The sequence below is a fragment of the Miniopterus schreibersii genome (genome assembly GCF_964146895.1).
Source record: "Miniopterus schreibersii genome assembly, chromosome: 4".
Lineage (NCBI taxonomy): Eukaryota > Metazoa > Chordata > Mammalia > Chiroptera > Miniopteridae > Miniopterus > Miniopterus schreibersii.
Window position 1 is genome coordinate 69,716,702 of NC_138105.1, and position 23,024 is coordinate 69,739,725.

A 23,024-nucleotide genomic window follows, 5' to 3' on the forward strand; every position below is an offset into this window, starting at 1 on the left:
TAAAAGCTGCTCTCCATCAGCCCTCTGTGGGTTGGGCAGTGAGGTTCAGCTCTGAAAGCTCCGCTTTGATTTTTCTTTGGGGAGAGGAAGTGGCCTGCTCGTTCATCTCCTTCTCCTAAAAGGATAAATCAGTATTTATGGGTCAGTTGTTTTAGAGATGTTTTTGCTCATAATTCATCCAAGTGCTGAATCCCACAAGACAAAATCAGTTTTTGGTTGTACTTCTGTAAGGATTTTATTTAAATGCCTCATTGATTACAGTTTATACTGTGATTTGGAATAACCATCAAAAAACTATATAGGACTAAACTCAGTTAAAATCTACATAAGGCAAGTAGAGAAATGAAAGGGAAACTTTTCCAACATCCAGTTTTTCCTATTGAGGCAGAGGAGAGATTGTCACTAGCCAATTAGACGTTTTGGAAGGACATTTCATATTTGGACACCAAAAACGTAGCAATGAAAAGTTGAGGGAAATTTAAAGAAGATCTTTCAGGAGACACATTTCCAGTTTGGGGAGGCTCAGCTCTTCACGGGCTGCCTAACTTCGACAAAGAAAGGGTCCTGCCCTGGAGCGGCACTGGAAAGCACTGGAATCCCAGTCAGGGCTTCACGGGTTAAGGGGCCTTGTCACATCAGCTATTCGAAACTCCTCCTCTAGCAGCGAGGTGAAGATATTTGAAAATCACCCCACTGCAAGCTCCTCCCCCTATGAGAAACCTCACATTGAAATGCTTCAAATGACTGGGGCCCCGCGTGCAGTTGCCGCCGGGCTGCGCGAAGCCCGGGGTTCCAGCGCGGACACTGCGAACAGGGAACAGCAGCCGGGGCCGGGGCCTAGCTGAGAGCATGAGGCTGTGCTGGTTCCTCGCCCTGCTCCTCACCGCGGAGGTGGCTGCAGGTAAGGCTGGCTCCAGGCGCCCACGCAGGATGGGGGTGAGCCCCCCGAAATCCGGGAGCCCCCTTGGTAATTTGGGGGGGGGCAGCGAAAAATCACTCCATCCTTGGGAGACTTGGGAAAATGGCACAAAGTCCTCCCAAACAGCTGGAGAGAACGCTAAGGGGTGCGAGGGTTTGGGGAGTCAGAGGAAACGGAGTACGGCTTTCCCCACAAGTCCTGTCGAACGGGGATATTCCCCTTGTCTCCCTCAGACCCAGGGACGGGATCTCCAGCATTGGAATGGGGAGGGGAACCCCGCTCCCAGACTTATTCTAGGGGCGACGGTGACCCGAAGCTCGGTTTCCCCGCGCCCGCCTGAGGCGGCCAAGTCCGCTTTGTGTTGCCCGAGGGCTCCGCTGGCTCTGGGAGCAGAGCAGAGGGCATCCTACCCAGCCGCTGCACGCGCGCTTCTGCCCAAGGCCAACGCCTCCCACCCCGCCCCCCGGCCAGCCGGCGGGCGCTCCCGATCTCCCATTGGGCGCGATTCAAACAGGCGAGCCTCGAGTCTCTCCCCTTGACCAATAGGACGCGGCAACTGCGGAGGCGCGCGCGCCGCGCGGCGCGGGGCGGGGCTGGCGCACGCGCGGGGCGGGGCTGGCGCGGGGTTCGCGCCGCAGTGTTGTGACTGAGGCGGCCCGCAGAGATCCCATCTCTCACGTGGGTCTTGGGCTCCTATCACAAAGGAGGCGACACTCCCCGGAATCTTGCTGCCACCTCCGCGAGCGTGGACCAGGAGCCCGCTGAGCGCCTTGGTCCCCTCGGCGAAGGCCGCGGTTTCCTCCGCGACCCGTGCCCAGGCTTTCATTCGAGGCCGCGCTCGCTTCGCCCGCCCGGTGCCTGTAGCTGTCGTGAAGAACCGGGACCTTCAGGACCTCGGTTCCTTCCGAGGCTGAAACGTTGCCTCAGAAACACCTGCTCTCCTTGGTTGGGGGGGACTGGAAATTCGGGGCTGGGCAGGGACTGCGAGGGTGCGACACCCAACGGCCCCTCAGTTGCCTTGTTTGTTCAGAGGCTCCTAAGTGGAGTTAGTTGAATTGCCTCTCTGACGATTTTTCACTTTAGGGGGTTTCAAATTTAGATTTGGACAAGAGGTTAATTGGTGCGCAATCCTGAGTGGCTTGAAATGAACTGCCAGAGGTCTTTGACCTTGCCCTGGATAATATAGTCCTTTTCCTACTTAGAACAGGTTCAACCCATAAAAGGAGGGGGGTTGTCTGATTAACAGGATTGCAGGAAGCTTTTTTTTTTTTTTTTTTAAATAAGGGAGGGGGTTGGCTTTGATTGGAGAACTTTGAACTCTGGAATCTCTACCTGTGACACATGAGTTTCTGCTGGGAGAGGAGGGAGGGGGAGGTAGGTTGCAGCCACATAGCAGAGGACTAGTGTAATAATTCAGCCACCAGTTGTGAAGTGCAGGGATGGTGGTTCCATCAAGAGACACTTGACTAACCTGTAGTTTACACGCTGATTGACTCCTTCCCCAGGAGGAAATAATGGCAGTGAGGCCTTGAGCAAGATGTGTAGCTTACTTTAGTTTTCTCTCCCACTGGGTGGCTGGAGATCCTGTTCTGAAGGAAGCTTGAGTCCTGATGTGTTCCCCAGACTCCTGACAGCTGGCAGCTACTTCTCTCTTCTTGTGCAAACACAACGCTGTAGCAGCCCTGTTGCTCCAGGTTGCTCCTTGGCTGTCTTCAAAGCTTTTCAGGTGGTGGTGGTGGGGATTTCTTGTCCACTTCCTTTGGAAATGAAAGTAGTTAGAATCTGAACTGCAGGCTTTCACTTAGTTGATAAATATCCCTTAGTAGTTGTCTGACGATGGAGCAAAAATGTAATGGCCACCATAGGAGAAGGTATCTTAAGACCGATGAATGAAACAGGCAATTCCATAGACTATCACAGAATCTGTTTACTTGAGGGAAGATTGGGTTGGAGTGGAAGAGACAACCCAACAGTTTTGTGCAAATTATCCTCCGATAAAGACTCCTGTTACTGCTGTAGCCAGTTTTGCTCAGTGGTTAGAGCATCTGTCCAAGGACTGAAGGGTCCTGGGTTCAATTCCAGCCAAGGGCACATGCCTCCTTTGCAGGGTCAATCCCCAGCCCCTTGGTCCACGTGTGGGAGGCAGCATGTGGGAGGCAAACAATCGATGTGTTTCTCTTACAATGATCAATGTTTCTCTCTTCCACTCTTAAAAGCAGTGGGAAAAAATATCCTCAGGTGAGGATTAAAAAGAAAAAAGACTCCTGTTACTGCACCTTTTTAAATATTATAACTCAGGTAATAATGATTGATAAGACCAAGGGACAAAGAATGGAGTAGTGCCAAGGGCCATACATCCTTGGTAGTCCATACTATCACCAGTTTGATATTCATCTCTGTTTTCATCCTGGTCATTACTAACAAAAGTATTTATAGTTTGATTTTAAGGAACACAGATACTCGTTAACCAGAAAGATATGATATGTTTACTAAGGACAGTGAGTTTGGTCAAAGGTCACAGCATGAAGGGACACAAAATTGGAGATGGTTTTTGTTCACATCTACATTGATATAACAGTTTGTGTGGAGTATCAAATATGCCAAGGGCACACCCAAACTCAGAGAAAATAGCGCATCCTGTTAAGACTTGTATCTGCTTTAGTAACTTCTTCCAGGGCAATACTGGGAAAAGATAGGGAGAGCTTTTTTGAGGCTGCAAACCTTTAAGGGGATTTATGTACCTCATTTTGTCTTTTCAGGCTAGTCCTGCTCTTATCTGGGATTCCTCCCCTGATAAGACTCAATTCAAGATGCCTTTGTTGCTGGGTACTTTGATGGTCCCTTAGCATTCCATGTTAAGTACATTAATAACATCCACACTTTGTCCAGCTATCAAACAAGTGACTGTTGCTAAGACACTGTGTAAGTAACCAGCAGTGAACATTGACAGGGAGATGCTACCGCTCCCCAAAGTTGCTGGCAACAAAATCTACCATTGAGATTACTCCTGGGGAAAATAACTTGGCATCTGAGCTTGGAAAAGAGCACTGGTAAATTGATTTCTCATTCATTTTCAGCTGAGTCTGTTAGTTCCAGTCATTTATTTTTTCTAGGAAATGATTTTATCTATAGTTTTGATTTCCCTTACCACAACTATCTTCAGTATGTCAATGTAAGAAACATCCAAACCTACAAAGAATTTTTATGAGTTCACTTGGGCCAAAATAATGACAGTTGCCCGGAAGCAAAATCTCAACAGACTAAAAAAAATGCTCCAGAAAATAGCAGTTTTGCAGCTAATTTTATACATTAGAATCAAAGTAGGAAGCATAAGGAGAATTACATGAAATCCATTAGTGGTAGGTTAAGGGGGCGAGAGAAAGCAAAGTGGGGAAATCTCTAAGACTGGATAAAGGTAAACCGGCCCGGCCAGTGTGGCTCAGAGATTGTGTGTCGACCTATGAACCAGGAGATGGAGGTTCGATTCCCTGTCAGGGCACATGCCCGAGTTACAGGATCGATCCCCAGTAAGGGGCATGCAGGAGGCAGCTGATAAATGACTCTCATCATTGATGTTTCTCTCCCTCTCCCTTCCTTTCTCTGAAATCAATAAAAACATTAAAAAAAGAGTAAACCGGAGAGACACGTACTTCTTTTACATTGGCGGATACAGGATAGTTAACAATTAACCTACAAAACAGATAGTATTTCTGGAACAAGGTAAAAATGAGGGGTTCTGTGGTCTCCTGGTCTGGTGCAGAGGTTGTGCCCGAGGGATTTGGAAAAGATTACTCTTTCTTTTTTTCTCAGAAAAAATATGGAACACTTCATGAATTACTTGTCATCCTTGTGCAGGGTCCATGCTAATCTTCTCTGTATGGTTCCAATTTTAATATCTGTGCTGCCCAAGCGAGCACACTCTGACTTTTCAGAGATATGTTATCCTAGATGCAAAAAGACAGTAGGCAGGCTCACTTAAGATAGAGATTGACCTTTGTCAAGGAAGCTACAGGCTTAGGATGGACTACCTGCCATGACTCGCTTTTAGTTAGGAATTTTTATGTTTTGGCCATCCTATGTGGTTATTTTCAGTCTCTGAGTTTGTAGAGCCTGCCATGCAAGCCTCCCCTGAGCTTGTTGAGTTTGAATGTGGCCCCATTTTTGTCCACAAGTAGCATGGGACAGCAAACATCGAAGGCATTTACTACCTCATTTGTGTGCTTAAGAAAAAACAGAAACGTGTTTTCTCCTTTTCTGTTTCGATAACTTTTTCCTGACTTGTCACTGATAACAGGAAAGATTTAAGGGCTAAAATTAGACATTTCAAGGGTGGGGTGGGGTGCAGTGCTTATGTAATTTTAGCCATCCCCAGCAGAAGGAGATACAGAAGTGTGTGCTCTCTTTTACTTTTGCTGAAATTTAACTGAAACTGACATGGGAAACCCAAACCCTGCTTCTGCAATAGGGAAGAAACAAGAAAGATGTGTGGTTTCTTTGGGCTGTGGTGTTTGGAACAGAATTCGTTCTGTTCCCTTACTTTAGATAGTTCTGTCTGCGGTGGGGACACCTCTCTGATGTGTTGTTACTTAGTGTTGCCTGTGTTGTTGTGTGTGTTTTTTAAATATTTTTCAACATTGATTTTTTTTTTTAGTGGGAGGGAGGGAGAGAGAGAGAAAAACGATTTTGTTGTTCCGTTTATTTATGTATTCACTGGTTGATTCTTGTATGTGCCCTGACCAGGGATCAAACCCACAACCTTGGATTATCTGGACAATGCTCTAGCCAGCTGAGCTATCAAGGCCAGGACACCCTGGCTGGGTGTGGCTCAGCAGTTGAGCATCAACCTAGGATCCAGGCGATCGGGGTTCGATTCCCAGTCAGGACACATGCCCGGGTTGCAGGCTTGATCCCCAGTCAGGGGTGTGTAGGAGGCAGCCCATCAATGACTCTCCCATCATTGATGTTTCTATCTCTCTCTCCCTCTCCCTTTCTCTCTCTGAAATCAATAAAGATATATTAAAAAAAAAAAAAAAAAGGCCAGGGCAGTGCTCCCTGTTTCTGATTGCCATCGCCCCCGCCCCCTATCCCCCAGCAACACCCTGGGACTTATTTCTCAGCCAACTGCTGTCTGGCTGACCCTATAACAATAAAATCCATCCACTTTTCAAACATTGTCTGAAACTGATGGCCAGCTATTGGATGACCTGGTCTGAAAGAAATAGGTAGTGGTGAGGTCTTCAGCCATCTGGGCCTAGTAAATATTTGGAGAACTGTTACCAAGTGAAGGCTTGATGTCCAGAGAAGGGGTTTATTGTTTTTTATCTTTATCGCTCTTTAAAGGGCCTTAAGATGTTATTATTTCCAGTGGCACCTTTTATTTGTAAGATGGGTCCTTGTGCAAACTCTGGGCAGCAAGAGCTTTAGTGGTGTGGACGAAAAAGTGGTTCTACAGAAAGTAACTTCACAGGATGTTCTGATCATAAATGTCTGACTTGACAGTCATGGTGGGTAGTCACACATCAGGCATGTAACTTGAAAAAAGGTTTACCTTTGCCTTAAGCAAGCCCTGTCAATTGTTTCTGTGCATCTAGGTTAAGACACCTTTGAAATAAGCATAACCACCCTTAAGATAGCACATGATCTTGTTAACTGTCCTATAATCCAATCCCCACCTTGCTTTCTCATTCCTTCATGTAATTTTACTTACCTTCCACGTAATCTCAAATGCATAAAAGAAACTGCAACACTGTCGTTTTCTGCCCAGCATTTGAGATCTTGCATCCTGGCAACTGTTGTCAGTTTGGCTCAAATAAACTCTTACAAAAACTCTCTACAGGGCCCTGGCCGGGTGGCTCAGTTGGTTGGAGTGTAGTCCTGTGAACCAAAAAGGTTTTGGGTTCAATTCCCGGTCAGGGCGAGTGCAGGAGGCAACGGATTCTCACATCGATGCTCTCTCTCTCACACCCCCTCCCCTCCTTTAGCTCTAAAATCAATTAAAAAACCCCACATATCCTCAGGGGAGGATTTTTAAAAAATTCTTTACAGGTTTGGACGTTCTTATGTCTATAGTGGTAACCGAAGCTTTGATTGCAATGGGAGGAGGGGGATGATGACAGAAGCTCTTCCTCCAAGATCTTCATCTCCAGTGCCCCTTGCCTGAACTTCCTTTTTAGTTTTTTTTTGGAGATTCCTCAAATTCCAATTGCTTTTTGTCCACCTTGTGTGCCAACAGCAGGGAGAAGTATCATTTCCTGCTTTTGGCATAATTATGATTATGATTCAGCTGTGAGTCAGTGGGGTGTATTGTAGAGGCATCCCCAAAAGAGACATCCTGTTATGATCAGTGGTTGGGCAATACAATTATCAGCACTGATGACAGATTCCAAAGGTCAACTCACTCCCTTCCCTCTTCATGCCCTCTCTTCTACTCTTGTCTTTGTCACCTGGGCCTTCTAATTCACACTTACCAAGTTCTGTTGATTCTTGGAAACAGTCCTTGTTTTTCTCTCTTGATCACCTCTCTCTTCCTCTGGGCCCCCTAATATATCTCCTAATCTCACTTGACTGGTTTCCTAATCTTGGGTAGGAGCATTGGAATTGAACTTTGAAGAAGCAGAGTGTTTTGTTTTTAATTGTGGTATAATCGACATACTATAAAATGGACAGATATAAAGTGAACAACAGCTCGGTGAGTTTCTTTTTTTAATTAATTTTTTTAGAGAGAGAGGAAGTGAGAGAGAAACATTGATTGGTTGCTTCCCATAGGCACCCGACCAGGGATTGAACCTGTAACCTGGTTTTTCCCCCTGACCGGAAATCAAACCAGTGAACTTTGGATGTATGGGAGGAATGCTCAACCAACTGAGCCACACAGGCCAGGGCCAGTGAGTTTTTATAAATGTCTGTTTCCATATAATCACCTCTCATTTGGATATAGACTATTTCTAGCCTCCCAGAGTTTTCTTGTGCCCTTTTCTCTAATATAATTATCGCCCCCACACCAGAGGCAACTGCTAATCTGTGTTCTGGTTTAGATTAGTTTCACCTGAACTAGAACTTCATATAGATGCAGAGTATGTACTCTTGAACAAAATAAGTCAGACACAAGTAATGTTCAGCAAGTCATGTGTGTCGATGCATTGTATCAGCTATTTTTACCCTTTTTTTAAAAAAAAAGTTTGTATTGATCTTTTTAGAGAGAGAGGAAGGGAGAGGGAGAGAGAGAAACATCGATCGGCTGCCTCCTGCATTCCCCCTACTGGGGATCGAGCCCACAACCCGGGCATGTGCCCTGACCAGGAATCGAACCGGCGACATGGGATGATGCCCGACCAACTGAGCCACAACAGCCAGGGCTATTTGTCCCTTTTTATTGCAAAGTCATGTCTGTTGGATGAAGACATCACCAGCTTGTTTTTAAGCTGAGTTTATTATGTCAGCATCTGGGTAGGGCTCTGTTTTTGTTCTGATCTTTAATCCTCACAACATTCTCTTGAAAATAGGAACTGAGCTTCTCTCCCATTTTACGGATGAGGAAACTGAGGCCCAGAAGGATTAAGTCAGTTGCCCAAATCAGTCTAGTTAAATGGCCTAGAAAGCCATTTACACCCAGATCTGTCTAAACAACTCACTACACTGCCTCTCAGGGAATCTGCACCAAAGTGCTGGGGAAATCATCATAGTAGAAGTGAAAAAAGGAATCCCTTCCATGGTTCCCTTTGCCAGGAACACCAAATCAGATTTCTCTGTCTGTCCACGCATATTTGAGAACTCAAATACATACATACATCTGTAAGTAAAATAAGTTATTTTTAAAATAACTTTTACAAGGAAAAGCAACCCGAATGTTTAATTGTGCTCCACAGACGCCAGGGCAGTGAAAGATAATCTTTTTGCAAGGTCCTCCAAAAGTACTACAAATGCAGAACACTCCTTGACAGCTGGAATCAGGTCATGGAAAATCACAACCCATCTTACCTTTCCCTGGCATCTCATGGCTGTCTGCCCCTTATATAAATGTAATACACTCTGGATAGTGGAACAATTTCCTGAAGTAAGCCAGAGGAGAGTAATAAAGCATAGCAAACGGTGTCTACAGGAAGGTGGTTTTCAAACTGGTGGGCATTTAAAGAGAATATCAAGGAGAAAAGAAACAGGAAAAAATAAAAAAGACTGTATGACACAGCTTGTAGGATCTTTTTTTAAAAAATTGATTTGAGAGACAGACAGACAGACAGACATTGACTTGTTGATGCATCATTGGTTGATTCTTGTATGTGCCCTGACCAGGCAAACCCCCGACACTGGCTTATGGAGATGACACGCTAACCAACTGAGCCACCTGGCCAAGGCCAAGATCTTGTTTCTTCCGATTCAAGAATGAAGGAAGGGCTCCTCTCAGGGGCAGCAGCATCATAAAGGATTTACGCTCTTCAGATCTTTTTGTCTGGGGTTTCTCTCAGAATGGAATAACTTTCTGGAGATGTGATTTCTGCTTCAAGTATGATGCATGTGTAAATTACCTTTGTGCAAAATGAGCTAATGACTAAATTTTGCACAAACAATTAAACAATTTTTTTGTTATGGCTAATACTCAAAATCAGTTGATAAAAGGAAAAGTCTTCTTACCCATCTTCAAGGATAATGAAACATATAAGTAATATAGCCATAAATCAAAACTTTTATTTTACATACTATTTGCCTACATAACATCTGACTCATGAGGAAAATCCTGCTAGCTGCTTTTATTATTTTTGTCTTATTTCCTTATTCAATATAAAGTATGCTGAAATAAGCCGGATCAGAGTTTTTAATTGCCTCATTGTCTTAGTTTACATAGGAAATCAAAGTTTATACTTTGAGCTTAAAAGATTATTATTATCAGGTAATCACCAACCAATAAAAGTTGGCTTTGATTCCAGTTTACACATAGCAGTGCATTCTAAATTAAAGTATAATATCCAAAAGGAGCCCTAGCCGGTTTGGTTCAGTAGTTAGTGTAGGCTTATGGACTAAAGGGTCTGGAGTTTGATTCCAGCCAAAGGCATGTACCTCAGCTGTAGGCTCAAACCCCAATGGGTGTGTTCAGGAGGCAGCCAATCGATGTGTCTCTCTCACATCAATGTTTCTCTCTCTCTCTCCCTCTTCCTTACGCTCTCTCTGAAAAGCAATGGAAAAAATATCCTCTGGTGAGGATTATATATATATATCCAAAAGGAAATGCAGCCAATATAATTTGTTGTTGTTGTTAATCCTCACACTAGTATATTTTTTCTATTGATTTTTAGACAGAGTGGGAGGGAGAGAGAGAAATATTAATTCGAGAAAGACACATCAATTGGTTGCCTCCCACACTTGCCCAGACCAGGACTGGGGATCGAACATGCAACCCAGGTATGTGCCCTTGATGAGGAATCGAACCCAAGACCCTTCAGGATGTGGGCTGATACTCTAACCATTGAACCAGACTGGCCAGGGCACAGTCAATATAATTTTGATCTCTTTTCGAAGGTGCAAGAATAGCGTTTTAGAAAGTTTCCCAAACACTTTGTCTTCATTTTTACCTAAAAAGCAAAGTCTTTTTTTAAAATTGATTTTTAGAGAAAGAGAGACAGACAGACAGACATTGACTCACTGTTCTACCTATTTATGCATTCATTGGTTGATTCTTTTTTTTAAACAACTTTTTTTTAAAATGTCTTTATTGATTTCAGAGAGAGGAAGGGAGAGAGATAGAAATATCAATGATGAGAGAATCATTGATCCACTGCCTCCTGCATACTCCCTAATGGGGATCAAGCCCAAAATCTGGGCATGTGCCCTGACCGGGAATGGAACCGGAATCTCCTGGATCATAGGTTGATGCTCAACCACTGAGCAACACTGGCCGGACTGGTTGATTCTGGTCTGTGACCTGACATGGGATCAAAACCCGAAACCTTGGCATATTGGGACGCTTCTCTAACCAACTGAATTACCTGGCCGGGGCCAGAGTCTTTCTTTTTCTAGGAAAAGTTTTCTCTTATTACATCTAAGGTTACTGTTTCTGTTCCATTTCTTTTGATCTGACATTCAGATATTTGATTACCTTTGCTGCTGGGTCTCTGCTCTCTGGCCTCCACATTGATAATTTATCATAATTTTTCTTTCTATTTCCTCTCTACCTACTGGAGAAATCACCTCAGTTTTAATGGTTTTGCAGTGTCAATTTTTGTTATTACTGTTTCCAATATAGGTTTATAATATGCTAAATAATTTACTTTATTAACGTGCATGAAAGTGCTAATATTTTGTTCCCAGATCCCAGTGAATTCATACTTTGGACTCACCAAACTATTATGTCAGTCTTACACATTGTGGACAAGTCTCACTTTTGGATATGTTTTTTGCATCCTCCACTATACTTTTAGTTCATGAAATTGAATTTGTTGTGCATGTTTCATTTCCTGGGAACCAGAGTTTTACGATAGGGGTATATTTCTGGTTCGTTCTTCAGTTGGCAGGAAATGGACATAGGTAGTATGGTCAGTTTCTGATCCTGGCATTAAAACTTTTTCCCCCTTTTCTCCTCTCACAGCGGAAGACAAATGTGAGAGAAATGAGTTCCAGTGCCAGGACGGGAAATGCATCTCCTACAAGTGGGTTTGTGATGGGAGTGCTGAGTGCCAGGACGGCTCTGATGAGTCCCAGGAGACATGCAGTGAGTCCCGTTTGGGTATTACACCTATCCCAACCCTTTTAAAAATATGTTTTCTTAAATTTATTTTTTTAGAGAGAGAGGAAGGGAGAGGGATAGAGAGCACATTGATCGGCTGCCTTCTGCACTCTCCCTACTGGGGACTGAGCCTGCAACCTGAACATGTGCCCTGACCTGGGAATCGAACCAGGGAACTCCTGGTTCGTAAATGGACATGCAACTGCTGAGCCACCCTGGCCAGGCCATCCCAACCCTTTTTGATGATAGTGGGTGACAGATGAGATGGACTTTGGCCATTAGATTGATATGTTCAACCATGAATTGGGAGATGGAAAGCCAAGATATTACTTGAACAGCTCTTTTTTTTTTTTTTTTTTAATCTTCACCCAAGGAGTGACATTATTTTTTCCACTGATTTTTTTAGAGAGAGTGGAAGGGAGGGGGAGAGAGGGAAAAGAGAGAGAGAAACATTGATGTGAGAGAGACACATGAATTGATTGCCTCCCGCAAGCCCCAACTGGGGGCAGGGATCGAACCTGCAACCCAAGTACATGCCCTTTACTGGGAATCAAAACCTCAACCCTCTGGTGCACAGGTCAACGCTCTAACCACTGATCACACCAGCCAGGGCTGAACAGCTCTTTATTATTATTATTATTATTTTTAATATGTCTATTGATTTCAGAGAGAGAGAGAGAGAGAGAGAGAGAAACATCAATGATGAGAGTCATTGATCTGCTGCCTCCTGCACGCCCCCTACTGGGGATCGAGCTTACAATCCGGGAATGAGCCCTGACTGGGAATCGAACCTTGATCTCTTGGATCATAGGTCGATGCTCAACTGCTGAGCCATGCTGGCCGGGCTCTTTTTTTTAAAAAAAAAAATTGAGGTGAAATTCACACAAACAAAATTAACCATTTTAAAGTGACCAGTTCAGTCACATTAATACATCACAATGTTGAACAACCTACCACCTCTATCTCATTCCAGAACCTAGTGTCTGATTTTTAACAAGTTCCATTAAATTTTGACCTAGAAAGGCACCCTTTTTCTGAAAACTCTGGGTTCTTCCTTGCACAGCTAGGACTGGTGAAGCAGATTGGCTTTTCCTTCAAGGTAAGACTCAACCCTGTTTTTCCCACAGAGTCTGTCACCTGCAGGCTAGAGGACTTCGCCTGTGGGGGTCGTGTTAACCGCTGTATTCCTGAGTTCTGGAGATGTGATGGCCAGGTGGACTGCGAGAATGGCTCCGACGAGCAAGGCTGTTGTAAGTGTGGCCCCTCGCATGACAGGGTGTCCATGCGGCCCGATGGGGCTCTGGGCTGCTAGCAGAGATTGTTCCCCAGGCAGCCTTGCCCAAAGTGTGGATCGCCTGCTCTTACACTCAGCTCTACCTCCTGGGGCTTGTACCAAATCCCCTCCCACCCATTGAAACCCACCTCGACTAGAAGGCATTGCAGCAGGTAGTGATGGTGCCCCTCTTGGGGTTATCAGCATGCTTGGTGAGGCTGTTCTTGCCAAGTGTCCTCCACATGGCATATGCTTCCATCAGTGAGCCACTGTGACCACCTTCAGCCACCCCAGGAGGCTAAGCACACAGTAGGTACTCACCCACCAAGACTTGCTCATCCAACTAACCATTAAGAGGAAGAAAGCTTCACAAAGCTGAGGCTTTTGCAAAGAAACAAGGCCAAGAGTCCTAGAAGGGAGCTCACTTTGGATTTGGGTGTCTGTCTTCGCTCTTTGATTTTTTTTTTTTTTTCCCCTCACCCAAGGATATTTTTTCCACTGCTTTTCAGAGAGAGTGGAAGGGACAGAAAGAAACATCAATGTGAGAGAGACACACCAATTGGTTGCCTCCTGCACGTGCCCCGACCAGGGCCAGGATTGAGCCTGCAACTGAAGTACGTGCCCTGGGCCAGGATCAAACCTGGGACCCTTCAGTCCACGGGCCAACGCTCGAACCACTGAGCCAAACCAGCTAGGGCAGCTCTTTGATTTTATGTATTATTATTATTGTTTTTTTACTTGTGTAGGTTTTTTTTTCATTTCAAAACCCAAATAACTGGGAAAAATTAAATAACTAAGATCACATTAAATCTTCAAATTCACAAAATATAAAAATCCTTAAGAGATTTTTAAAAAGATTTTTATTGAGTTTTAGAGAGAGAGGAAGGGAAAGAGGTGGAGAGAGAGGAACATTGTTGTGAGAGAGATGCATCAATCCGCTGCCTCTTGCATGCCCCCAACCAATTGGGCCACACCAGCTGGGGCCTTAAGAGACTTTTTAAAACAACAAAATGCATTTACTTACATTTACCTTACAAATACACAATTAACCTTCTTTAGTGGTAATCTGATGAAATGACTTCTTGGGGAGCATTTTAAAATAAAGTGGATAGGTGTTCTTTTCCAGGCACTCTTTTTTTTTTTTTTCCTTCCAGTTTCACTGATATGAATGACATATAACATTGTGTAAGTATAGGCTCTGGAGGTGGTGGCGGCTGCAGGTGCGACTTTGGAGGCAGCCATGGCATTAAGATGATGAACGCCCCTCCAGCCTTCAAGTCATTCTTGCTGTTTGAAAGCAAGATCACCATTAACAAGGACTCCAAGGTACCCAATGCCTGTTTGTTTACCATCAACAAAGAAGATCAGACTCTAGGAAACATTATTAAATCACAGCTGTTGAAGGACTCACAGGTGCTGTTTGCTGGCTACAAAGCCCCTTACCCCCTTGAGCACAGAATCATCATCCGTGTGTAGACCACACCAGATTACAGCCCCCAGCAGGCCTCCACCAGTGCCACTGCAGACCTCATCAGCAAGCTCTTCCTGCTGGAAGAGTAATTCCAGGTGGCCATCGAAGATAAGCAAAGAGGAAATGGGGAAAAAAAAGAAGGAACTGAATAGTAGGCTGGAAGGGGTCTTGCTTGGCCGGTTCCTACTCAGCACTGGGCCCTTCTCTAAGCACTAAGTGAAGGAGAGCAGCTCATCCTAGCCGTGGGCATCCTGGACAGACATCCTGGAGAGCCCCTCATCCCCAACACCAGTGTGTCTTATACACAGATTCTGTATCATCTTCCTAATAAAATATGGCAGGAAAAGACCTGGATGTCAGCTGCTGCAGAGGTGACTTCCCAGCAAATGAACTGTCAGACTCAGTGGAGGTGGATTACCTGTCTCCAGGACACTCAGGCCACATTTTAGAGCTGATTGGCCCAGAGACCCAGATTTCTGTCTGAGAGGGTGGCAGGAACAAACTGATTCTGGACCAACAACTGCGAACCTGGGGGGCTGCCGTGGAGGCAGTCTTGAGCAGATGTGAACTGAAAACCCGTGTACTTCCATGAGTCTCTGCCGTAGAAGCTTTAGCTGCCAGGTCAGCCTATCTTACTCAATGGAGCAACACCAGAAGGCCCACAAACAGCTTTCCTAGGTTTCTCTTATATAGTAGAGAGTTTAATAAAAATATTCACCGATTAAAGCAAGCAACGATAGCAAAACGTGAATGTTTAAAGAGTACGGCTTGAGATACGATGATTTGATACACATATGTATCCTGCCTCTGTAATAGCTGGTTTCACCTCCGCGGTCTCAACCAACTACAGATTGAAAATATTCGGGGGGTGGGGGGGATTCCAGAATGCTCCAAAAAGCAAAACCTGAATTTGCCACATATTGAGAACTATCCTGAATTTAGGCAAATGAAGTGATGTGTAAGTATAACCTGCTGTGGCCTATGTACAGTTTCCATGCAAATACAGGTTTTAGACAAGTACAAATATACAAGGGACTTGATTGGGCATTCTCGGTTTTGGTATCCGCAGGGTTTCTGGAACCATTCCCCTCAGGATACCAAGAGATGAGTATACTGTGAAATGATTACCACAGTAGGATTACTTAACATCTCTACCAACTCACATAATTACCACTTTTTTGGGGGGTAGGGTCTCTTTTAATAATAATAATAACCGCAAACCCTTAATTGGCGCTTCCTGCGTGCCAGCCCAACCTGGGAGCTTTACTCACCAGCCCTGGTAATAGGGGCCCTGAGGCACGAGGGGGCCCTGGATGGAGCTTGAGAGTCCGAGGTTCCCAGCCTGGGACCCCCGACCGCTATCCCCCACCTCTGCAGGGTCCACATAACTGGGGTCTGGCTTCTCTCAGTGTCCCCATCTGTGCATTGGGCTTGTGCTGGGCTCCTGGTGAGCGGCTCTTCTTCCTTCCGTCCCCGCAGCCCCCAAGACCTGTTCCCAGGACGAGTTCCGCTGCCACGACGGCAAGTGCATCGCCCCCGACTTCGTCTGCGACACCGACCGAGACTGCTTGGACGGCTCGGACGAGGAGTCCTGCCCCCCGCCCACCTGCGGCCCCGCCAGCTTCCAGTGCAACAGCTCTTCCTGCATCCCTGCGCTGTGGGCCTGCGACGGCGACCCCGACTGCGACGATGGCTCGGACGAGTGGCCGCAGCACTGCGGGGGCCGCAACACGTCGGCCAAGCAGCTGGACAAGCCCTGCCTGGCCCTCGAGTTCCACTGCCGCAGTGGCGAGTGCATCCACCCGAGCTGGCGCTGCGACGGCAGCCCCGACTGCAAGGACAAGTCTGACGAGGAGAACTGCGGTAAGGGCGCCTCCCCTGTCCCTGTGCTCCCCCAGGTGTGGGGCTGGTGGTGCCTTTAGGCGGTTAAACGATTTCAAATCACTTGCCTATTTAATTAACCTCTTTTTTTGAGAGGGGAATAAGCCACAGCTGCGGTATTATTTTGGTTCAGAAAGAATCCTGTGCTCCAGGCCTGGCTGGGGGCGCAGCTCTGTGACCCCTGGCCAAGGACTCAACCTCACTGTGCCGCGGTGTCCTCCCCTTAGGATGGAGCAATAGCGTTGGCCTTGGCAGGCCGGGGTTAGAGTCCATTGCCAATCAATAGAACTCTCTGCGATGGTGGAGGCGTCCTGTGTCTGTCGTGCCCAGTGCAGTAGCCTCTAGCCAACGCAGGTAGTGTGACCGAAGAACAGAATTTTTACTTCATTTTAATTAACTGAGAGTTAAGAAGCTACACACGGTTAGTGGCTCCTGTGTTGGGAACAGTGCAGATAACAGCTCTCGCCTTGGCTCTGGCCCTGTGTCAGTGCTCCTTGGACCCACAAACCGCTATTTTGAGGCTGGCGGTGTGGAGTCACTGTGAATCCTCTTGTGTATTTTCCTCTTTCTGTGTCACTTTTCATAGAGTTGTAATCACTGTGTAGATGTAATTAAACCTTTAGAAACATCACGTTTTAAAAACAATGCCATGACATTGTATGTGATCTGTTCTAAAACTTAACACAAACTCACTTAATCTCCATCACTTGTGAGCAGGCTTCCCTTACTTTTTACAGATAGGGAAGCTGGGGCACTGAAAGGCCGCATAATCTTCTGAGGACACATAACTGAGAAAACGAAAATCCCATCCTCCTATCATTTTAGCTGTCGTCAGAGTTTAGGCTTTGTTAAAGTGCCTTTGGTTGTTTTTTTTTCCTTTGCAAAGATATACATATGGGTTAAAAATAGGGTCCTCCCCCTTTTACATAGATTACAGCAGAGCAAGAGTCTGCTTGAACACACAGCGCTCCAAGAATTTGGCTTTTTTAAAAATATATATGTTTTTATTGATTTCAGAGAGAGGAAGGGAGAGGGATATATAGAGAGAAACATCAATGATGAGTCATTGATCAGCTGCCTCCTGCACGCCCCCTACGGGGGATTGAGCCTGAAACCTGGGCATGTGCCCTGACTGGGGATTGAGCGGGGATCTCCTGGATCCTAGGTCGATGCTCAACCTCTGAGCCATGCTGGCCGGGCTGAATATATTTTTTTAAAGGTGGGAAGGGAATTTTTCTGCTCACAGATTTATTATCTCTTCTCACTGACATCCTAAAATCAAAATTTTAAATTGTGTACATTTTTATTGTGAAATGTAGCCCACAGGAAAGTGCATAAAACATACACATATAGTGTAACAACTTAGCATAAAACAAATCCTGTGTGAGGTCAAGGTCTGGACCATGGCCGGCAGTACCCCATTCCAGTCACCACGTGCGTCCTCTGAGTATTAATTGTAATGTCGTCTATCACATGGTGTCATGTCATCAACATTCATTCATGTTTGTTGTCTCAGTCATTTGAATGACTACATTATACTCAGTGGTATTTACCTGATTTATTATGACTTACTTGGCCTGCCTCTGTCTAGATTGGGACCATATTATTGCTTTTCTGCTGAGAATGGCTTGTTGGGTCTGTAGTTTTTTAATGAATTATGTGATCTAAAAAATGCATATGAAGCAGAACTGGAGAGAAGTCTAGGAAAACCTTAATCGTTGTGCTGGGATATTTGGATTTGGGATACTTTTCCCCTTTCCAATTTTCCAAACTTTGCTTTGTTATTTTAGTAATAATTTTTTATGATTCTTCTTTATTAAAGAAAAAAGTACTTTCCGCCATAAAAGAAAATCTTCTAAAATCTATGTTGGTTATATTTTATTTTATTTTAAAAAACTGACTACTTGTCTTGTGGGGGTTGGGGGGGAGGAAGGGGAGAGAGAGAAACATGATCAGTTGCCTCCCATATACAACCCAACTGGGATCAAACTTGCAACCTAGATATGTGCCCTGACCAGGAATTGATCCCGTCACCTTTGGGTGTACAGGACAATGCTCCAACCAACTGTGCCACCCAGCCAGGACTACATTGGTTATATTCTAGAATATGAAAACAAATGTACCTGGGGAGCTTCTCTGCATGGTGGGAAGGAAGGCCACCTCTTTCCTCTTTTTCCTGTTCAAAGAAACAGATAAAATGGGTGAGCCACTGTCTTCTACTAGTGGAGGAGGCTGGGTGTGTTTTTCATGTCTGAAGTTCCTCCGTCTACATGCTGTCCCCAAGGCTGACTCCTGTTAGGCTGTTGGAAAATCAACTCTTCAAAGGTGAGGGTTCTTCCATTTTCGCCTCTACTTGAGAAAAATTGACATGTGCTTTGTCTTTCCTAGCTGTGGCCACATGCCGGCCAGATGAGTTCCAGTGCTTGGATGGGACCTGCATCCATGGCAGCCAGCAGTGTGACAGGGAGCATGACTGTAAGGACATGAGTGATGAGCTTGGCTGCATCAATGGTGAGCTCCATGCCTTGAGAGCCCTAGGTCAATGGGCCACGTGTTTATCCAATCATCAGTTGATGGACACTTGGGTTGCTTCCATCTTTGGCTATTGTAAATAATGCTGCTATGAACACGGGTGTATGAAAATAATATTAAAATGGTGATGTAGTCACACAGTAGAATACCAATCATACAGCTCAGAAAATGAAGCCACAGCCCTTAGGCGGCAGGTGAACCTCATAACTTCACTTGAACTTAGCCCAAAGGCCAAGAAGCAACAGAACCTCATAACTTCAGGGCTGAGAGCAAGAAGCTCTCATAACCTCATAACTTCAGAGCTGAGAGCAAGTTGCAGGAGGTTACTGAATGCAGTTATTTTACAAGACTCGAAAACAAGGAAAATCCAGTAATATATTGTTCATTCATACATTTTCAATAGACTATTAATGAAAAAATAAGGGAATGGTAAACCCAAAGTTCAGGATCATTGTTGCTCTGGGAGTGTAGCAGAGGGTGGCGGGATGAGACAGAGAAGGGAGTGTGATCATCTAGGTCAGGGGTCTGCAAACCTTTACCACAAAGGCCAAATAGTAAATATTTTCGGCTTTGTGGGCCATAGTCTCTGTTGTATCTACTCAACTCTGCTGTGTTGTGAGAAAATAGCCACAGACAGTATGTAAATGAATAGACTGGGCTGCATGCCAGTAAAACTTTTAATATTTAAATATTTTAATATGTAAATAAACAAGCAGTTTTGCCATGTTTCATAGTTTGCCCAATCCTGCTTTTGGTGTCATTCTAATTCTTAAACTGGGTTTACGGGTGTTCAGTAGTTATTATGTTTTATTAGTGAATATATTTGCATATAATCTTGTATAAATTATTATATTATTAAAAAGCACTAAACAGGGTCCTGCAGCTCAGAAGCACCTGACCCTCTTCTTTGGCTCTCATAGTGACTGTGTGCGAGGGCCCCAACAAGTTCAAGTGCCACAGTGGTGAATGCATCCCCATGGACAAAGTGTGCAACTCGGTCCGAGACTGCCGGGACTGGTCGGATGAGCCCATCAAGGAGTGTGGTGAGCCCCGGGGTGCGGGCAGCTCTTGGAGCTTGTGGGGAGCTGGAAGCAGGACCCAGACATGGGTGCTGTGGCGCTGCAAGGCTCCAGCCCATCCATGCCCCCAAGTGCTTTGGCTCTGGGGCGAGACAGATGTGGGGGTCTTGGGGATAAGTGGTTTTGCTTCCAAGTGTCAGTGTCACATCTGTAGGATGGGACCGTAGTTGCTCACACATCCTCAGGCTGCTGGGGATTGGCCAATGTGATGCTTGTAAAGTTTCAGCAATGTTCTGTGACCCATAGCTGTGGAAATATTTGGACTTTTCCCATCACACGGTCTTTGTCACATCTATTCAACTAGGCCATTGTAGCAGGAAAGCAGCCATATGAATGCATTTGCATGCACATGAATGTGTGTGGCTAAGCTCTAAGAAAACTTTATTATGTACACTGAAATTTGAATTTCATAGAACTTTTATGTGGTGCAAAATATTTTTATTTTTTTTTATTTTTTTGAGAGTACATTTATTCAAGCTAGAATAGTGAAACAAGGAAGGATTTAGGATAGAAGAAGCAACAAGAAAGAGACTAGGCTGGGCTGCTTTGGCTCACTGAGAAGTCAGAGAAGAGAGGGCCTTGGAGACAGGTTCAAGGGGTTAACCCAGGATGAGTTGCTGCTGCCTATTGCTTCCCTGGTTGCAAATCTCTTGGGGTCCCTTAGAGTTTAGGAGATGCATGCCTGTGGGGGAAGAACAGGGGAAGAAGAGGGGGACTGGAAAGAAGAGAGACCACGCCAATTCTTATTTTTCTTTTTAGCTATTTAAATATTAAAAACCATTCTTAGTTGTTGGGCTGTTTAAGAACAGGTGGTAGGCTGGCTTTGGCCTACACTTGATGGAGAGAGTTAGAGTTTGGGTTCTGGAGCCAAACCGCCCTGGGTTCGAGTTCAGCAGTGTGATCTTGGGCAAGCCATTTAACTTCAACATGCCTCAGTTTTCCCAGCTACCTTTAGGGTTGCTGGGAGGATTAAATGAGTAAATATACAGGGATGAGCAAGAGTAAGTTTACAGATGTGAGTTCATAAAACACAGAGTTTATTCTTGTATTATTTATTAATTATTGTATTATTTTCCATACAAACAACTATAAACCTACTTTTGCCCACCCCTGTATGTAACTGTGATATGTGGTTTTCAGTTTTTATCATTAAAATTTTTTAAATTGTGATTGAATGAAGTAACAAGATTTATTATAATAATTTTTAAGCATACAATTCAGTGTCATTAAGCACTTTCACATAGTGGTGCAGCCATCGGCACCATTAGTCTCCAGGACTTTCTCATCTTCCCAACAGAACTTCTGTTCCCGTTAAACACTAATTCTCCCTCCCTCTCCCCATGGTACCCACCATTCCACCCTTTGTCTCTGTAATTTGACTCCTCTAAGGATCTCATATAGGTGGGATCATACAGTATTTGTCCTTTGTGACTAGCTTATTTCACTCAGCACAGTGTCCTCCAGGTTCATCTATGGCATTGCATATGACAGTGGTTATTTTAAGTCCCCTTAGGGGTCATGGTACTTCACTGGCCTCACATTCATTGTGGTGATTGTGATACAGAGAGTGAAATAGAGGGTGGCTGGGAAGGGTGGCCGGAAGCCTGAGCGTGACCATCTGTGCCCCACCCGTTACAGGGACCAACGAGTGCCTGGACAAAAAGGGCGGCTGCTCTCACATCTGCAAAGACCTCAAGATTGGCCATGAGTGCTTGTGTCCCGAGGGCTTCCAGCTGGCGGACCCGCTAAGATGTGAAGGTGACTCCCAAGCTCCGTGGGCTCCTGGCCTCCTCAGCCCTTTCCTCTTATATGGTGGCCAAGCCCTCTGTGCCTTGGTTTCCCTACCTGTTACATGGGCATCTGCACTCACAAGGCTGCTAGGAGGATTTAACAATGTGTCACAGGCACGAGGAGTCTAGCACAGGCTTAGCCCTTGGGGAGCACTTGGTTCTTGCATTTTGGGATTAATAATTTAAAGATAGAACCCGGGCTGGGTAGCTCAATTTGTTAGAACATTGTCCGCATACACCAAGGTTGCAGGTTCAATACCTGGTCAGGGCACATACAAGAATCATCCAGTGAATGCATAAATAAGTGGAGCAACAAATTGATGTTTCTCTTTCCCTCTCTCTTTCTCCCCTTCCTCTCTCTCTCTAAAACCAACAAATTTTAAAAATAAAAATAGTAATTAAAAAAACTTCTCAGCTGACACAACTTCGACCTGTTGGCCTTAACCCAGAAGTGAGTGGTGAGGTAAGGGGTAATTGTTGGAGACGATTCTTAGCTGTTTTTATAACTTTATTTCTGAACCTCATAGTTACTGAGACGCCAACCCTGGAGATCTTCCCCAGAGGAGATGCTGTCCCCCATTTGCACTGTGGGGCATAGCTTTGGGTTGGAGCCCATCACTCTACCTGTAGGGAACGTGCCCCAAACCTCTTTCTCTGTCCCAACTTGTAGATATCGACGAGTGTCAGGACCCCGGCGCCTGCAGCCAGCTCTGTGTGAACCTTGAGGGCAGCTATAAGTGCGAGTGTGAAGAGGGCTTCCAGCTGGACCCCGTCACCAAGGCCTGCAAGGCTGTGGGTGAGTGCGCGGAGGCGGCAGGAAGGGCCTGGCCTGGCTGTTCGGAACACAAATGGGTGGGGAATTTCATCATCTGAACTTTGCATCATCTGAACTTCTGTGGACAGAGTGTTTGCTCCCGAGAGACCTCTGGCAGGTAAAGGAACACGTGCAGTTAGGAATCGGGCTTGCTGAAAGGCTGCCCTCACGTGTCTGGTTTCTCAGCAGACAAAGGTCAACCCCCTGGGGGATGGTTTGCAGCCCTCAGGCCCCTCTGGGGACATTAGGGAGCATGAGGTAGAAAGTCATGGCCCCAAACAGCCCGCACCTCCTCCAGCTCTTCTTATTAGCAAAAGGTACTTGTACCCTCCAAAAAGTAAGTGCATTTAAGAGACACTAAGATATAATAGGTCATAATGAAACAGAATAGTAGAAATAGTTGAATTTTTTCCCTACCTGAACTTTAGGTTGGAACTGTAAGCGTGCGCTAATTCTTAGAATCGCCTAAACCAAGGGATCCTGTGTTTTCGGGGGTGTAATTGTTCTGCAGATTTGCCGCCCAAACCTTCTTTGTTTTGCATCATGTTCTG

General features: G+C 45.3%; 1 protein-coding gene and 1 pseudogene across 2 annotated transcripts in view; both read left to right on the top strand.

The window, feature by feature from the left end:
* Window positions 1-726: 726 nt before the first annotated feature.
* The window catches only part of LDLR (low density lipoprotein receptor), a 34,851-nt gene continuing 12,553 nt past the window's right edge, over window positions 727-23,024 (top strand). Inside the window, 9 exon segments of the mRNA XM_081136425.1 lie at window positions 727-835; window positions 837-901; window positions 11,496-11,618; window positions 12,761-12,883; window positions 15,857-16,240; window positions 18,647-18,769; window positions 19,711-19,833; window positions 21,508-21,627; window positions 22,330-22,455. Coding sequence (XP_080992551.1) covers window positions 732-835; window positions 837-901; window positions 11,496-11,618; window positions 12,761-12,883; window positions 15,857-16,240; window positions 18,647-18,769; window positions 19,711-19,833; window positions 21,508-21,627; window positions 22,330-22,455 — 1,291 coding nt within the window. The 5' untranslated portion in view covers window positions 727-731.
* Window positions 14,161-14,529, top strand: LOC308555610 (DNA-directed RNA polymerase II subunit RPB11 pseudogene; annotated as a pseudogene). Its single transcript has one exon. The product of its transcript is annotated as a DNA-directed RNA polymerase II subunit RPB11 pseudogene (transcript).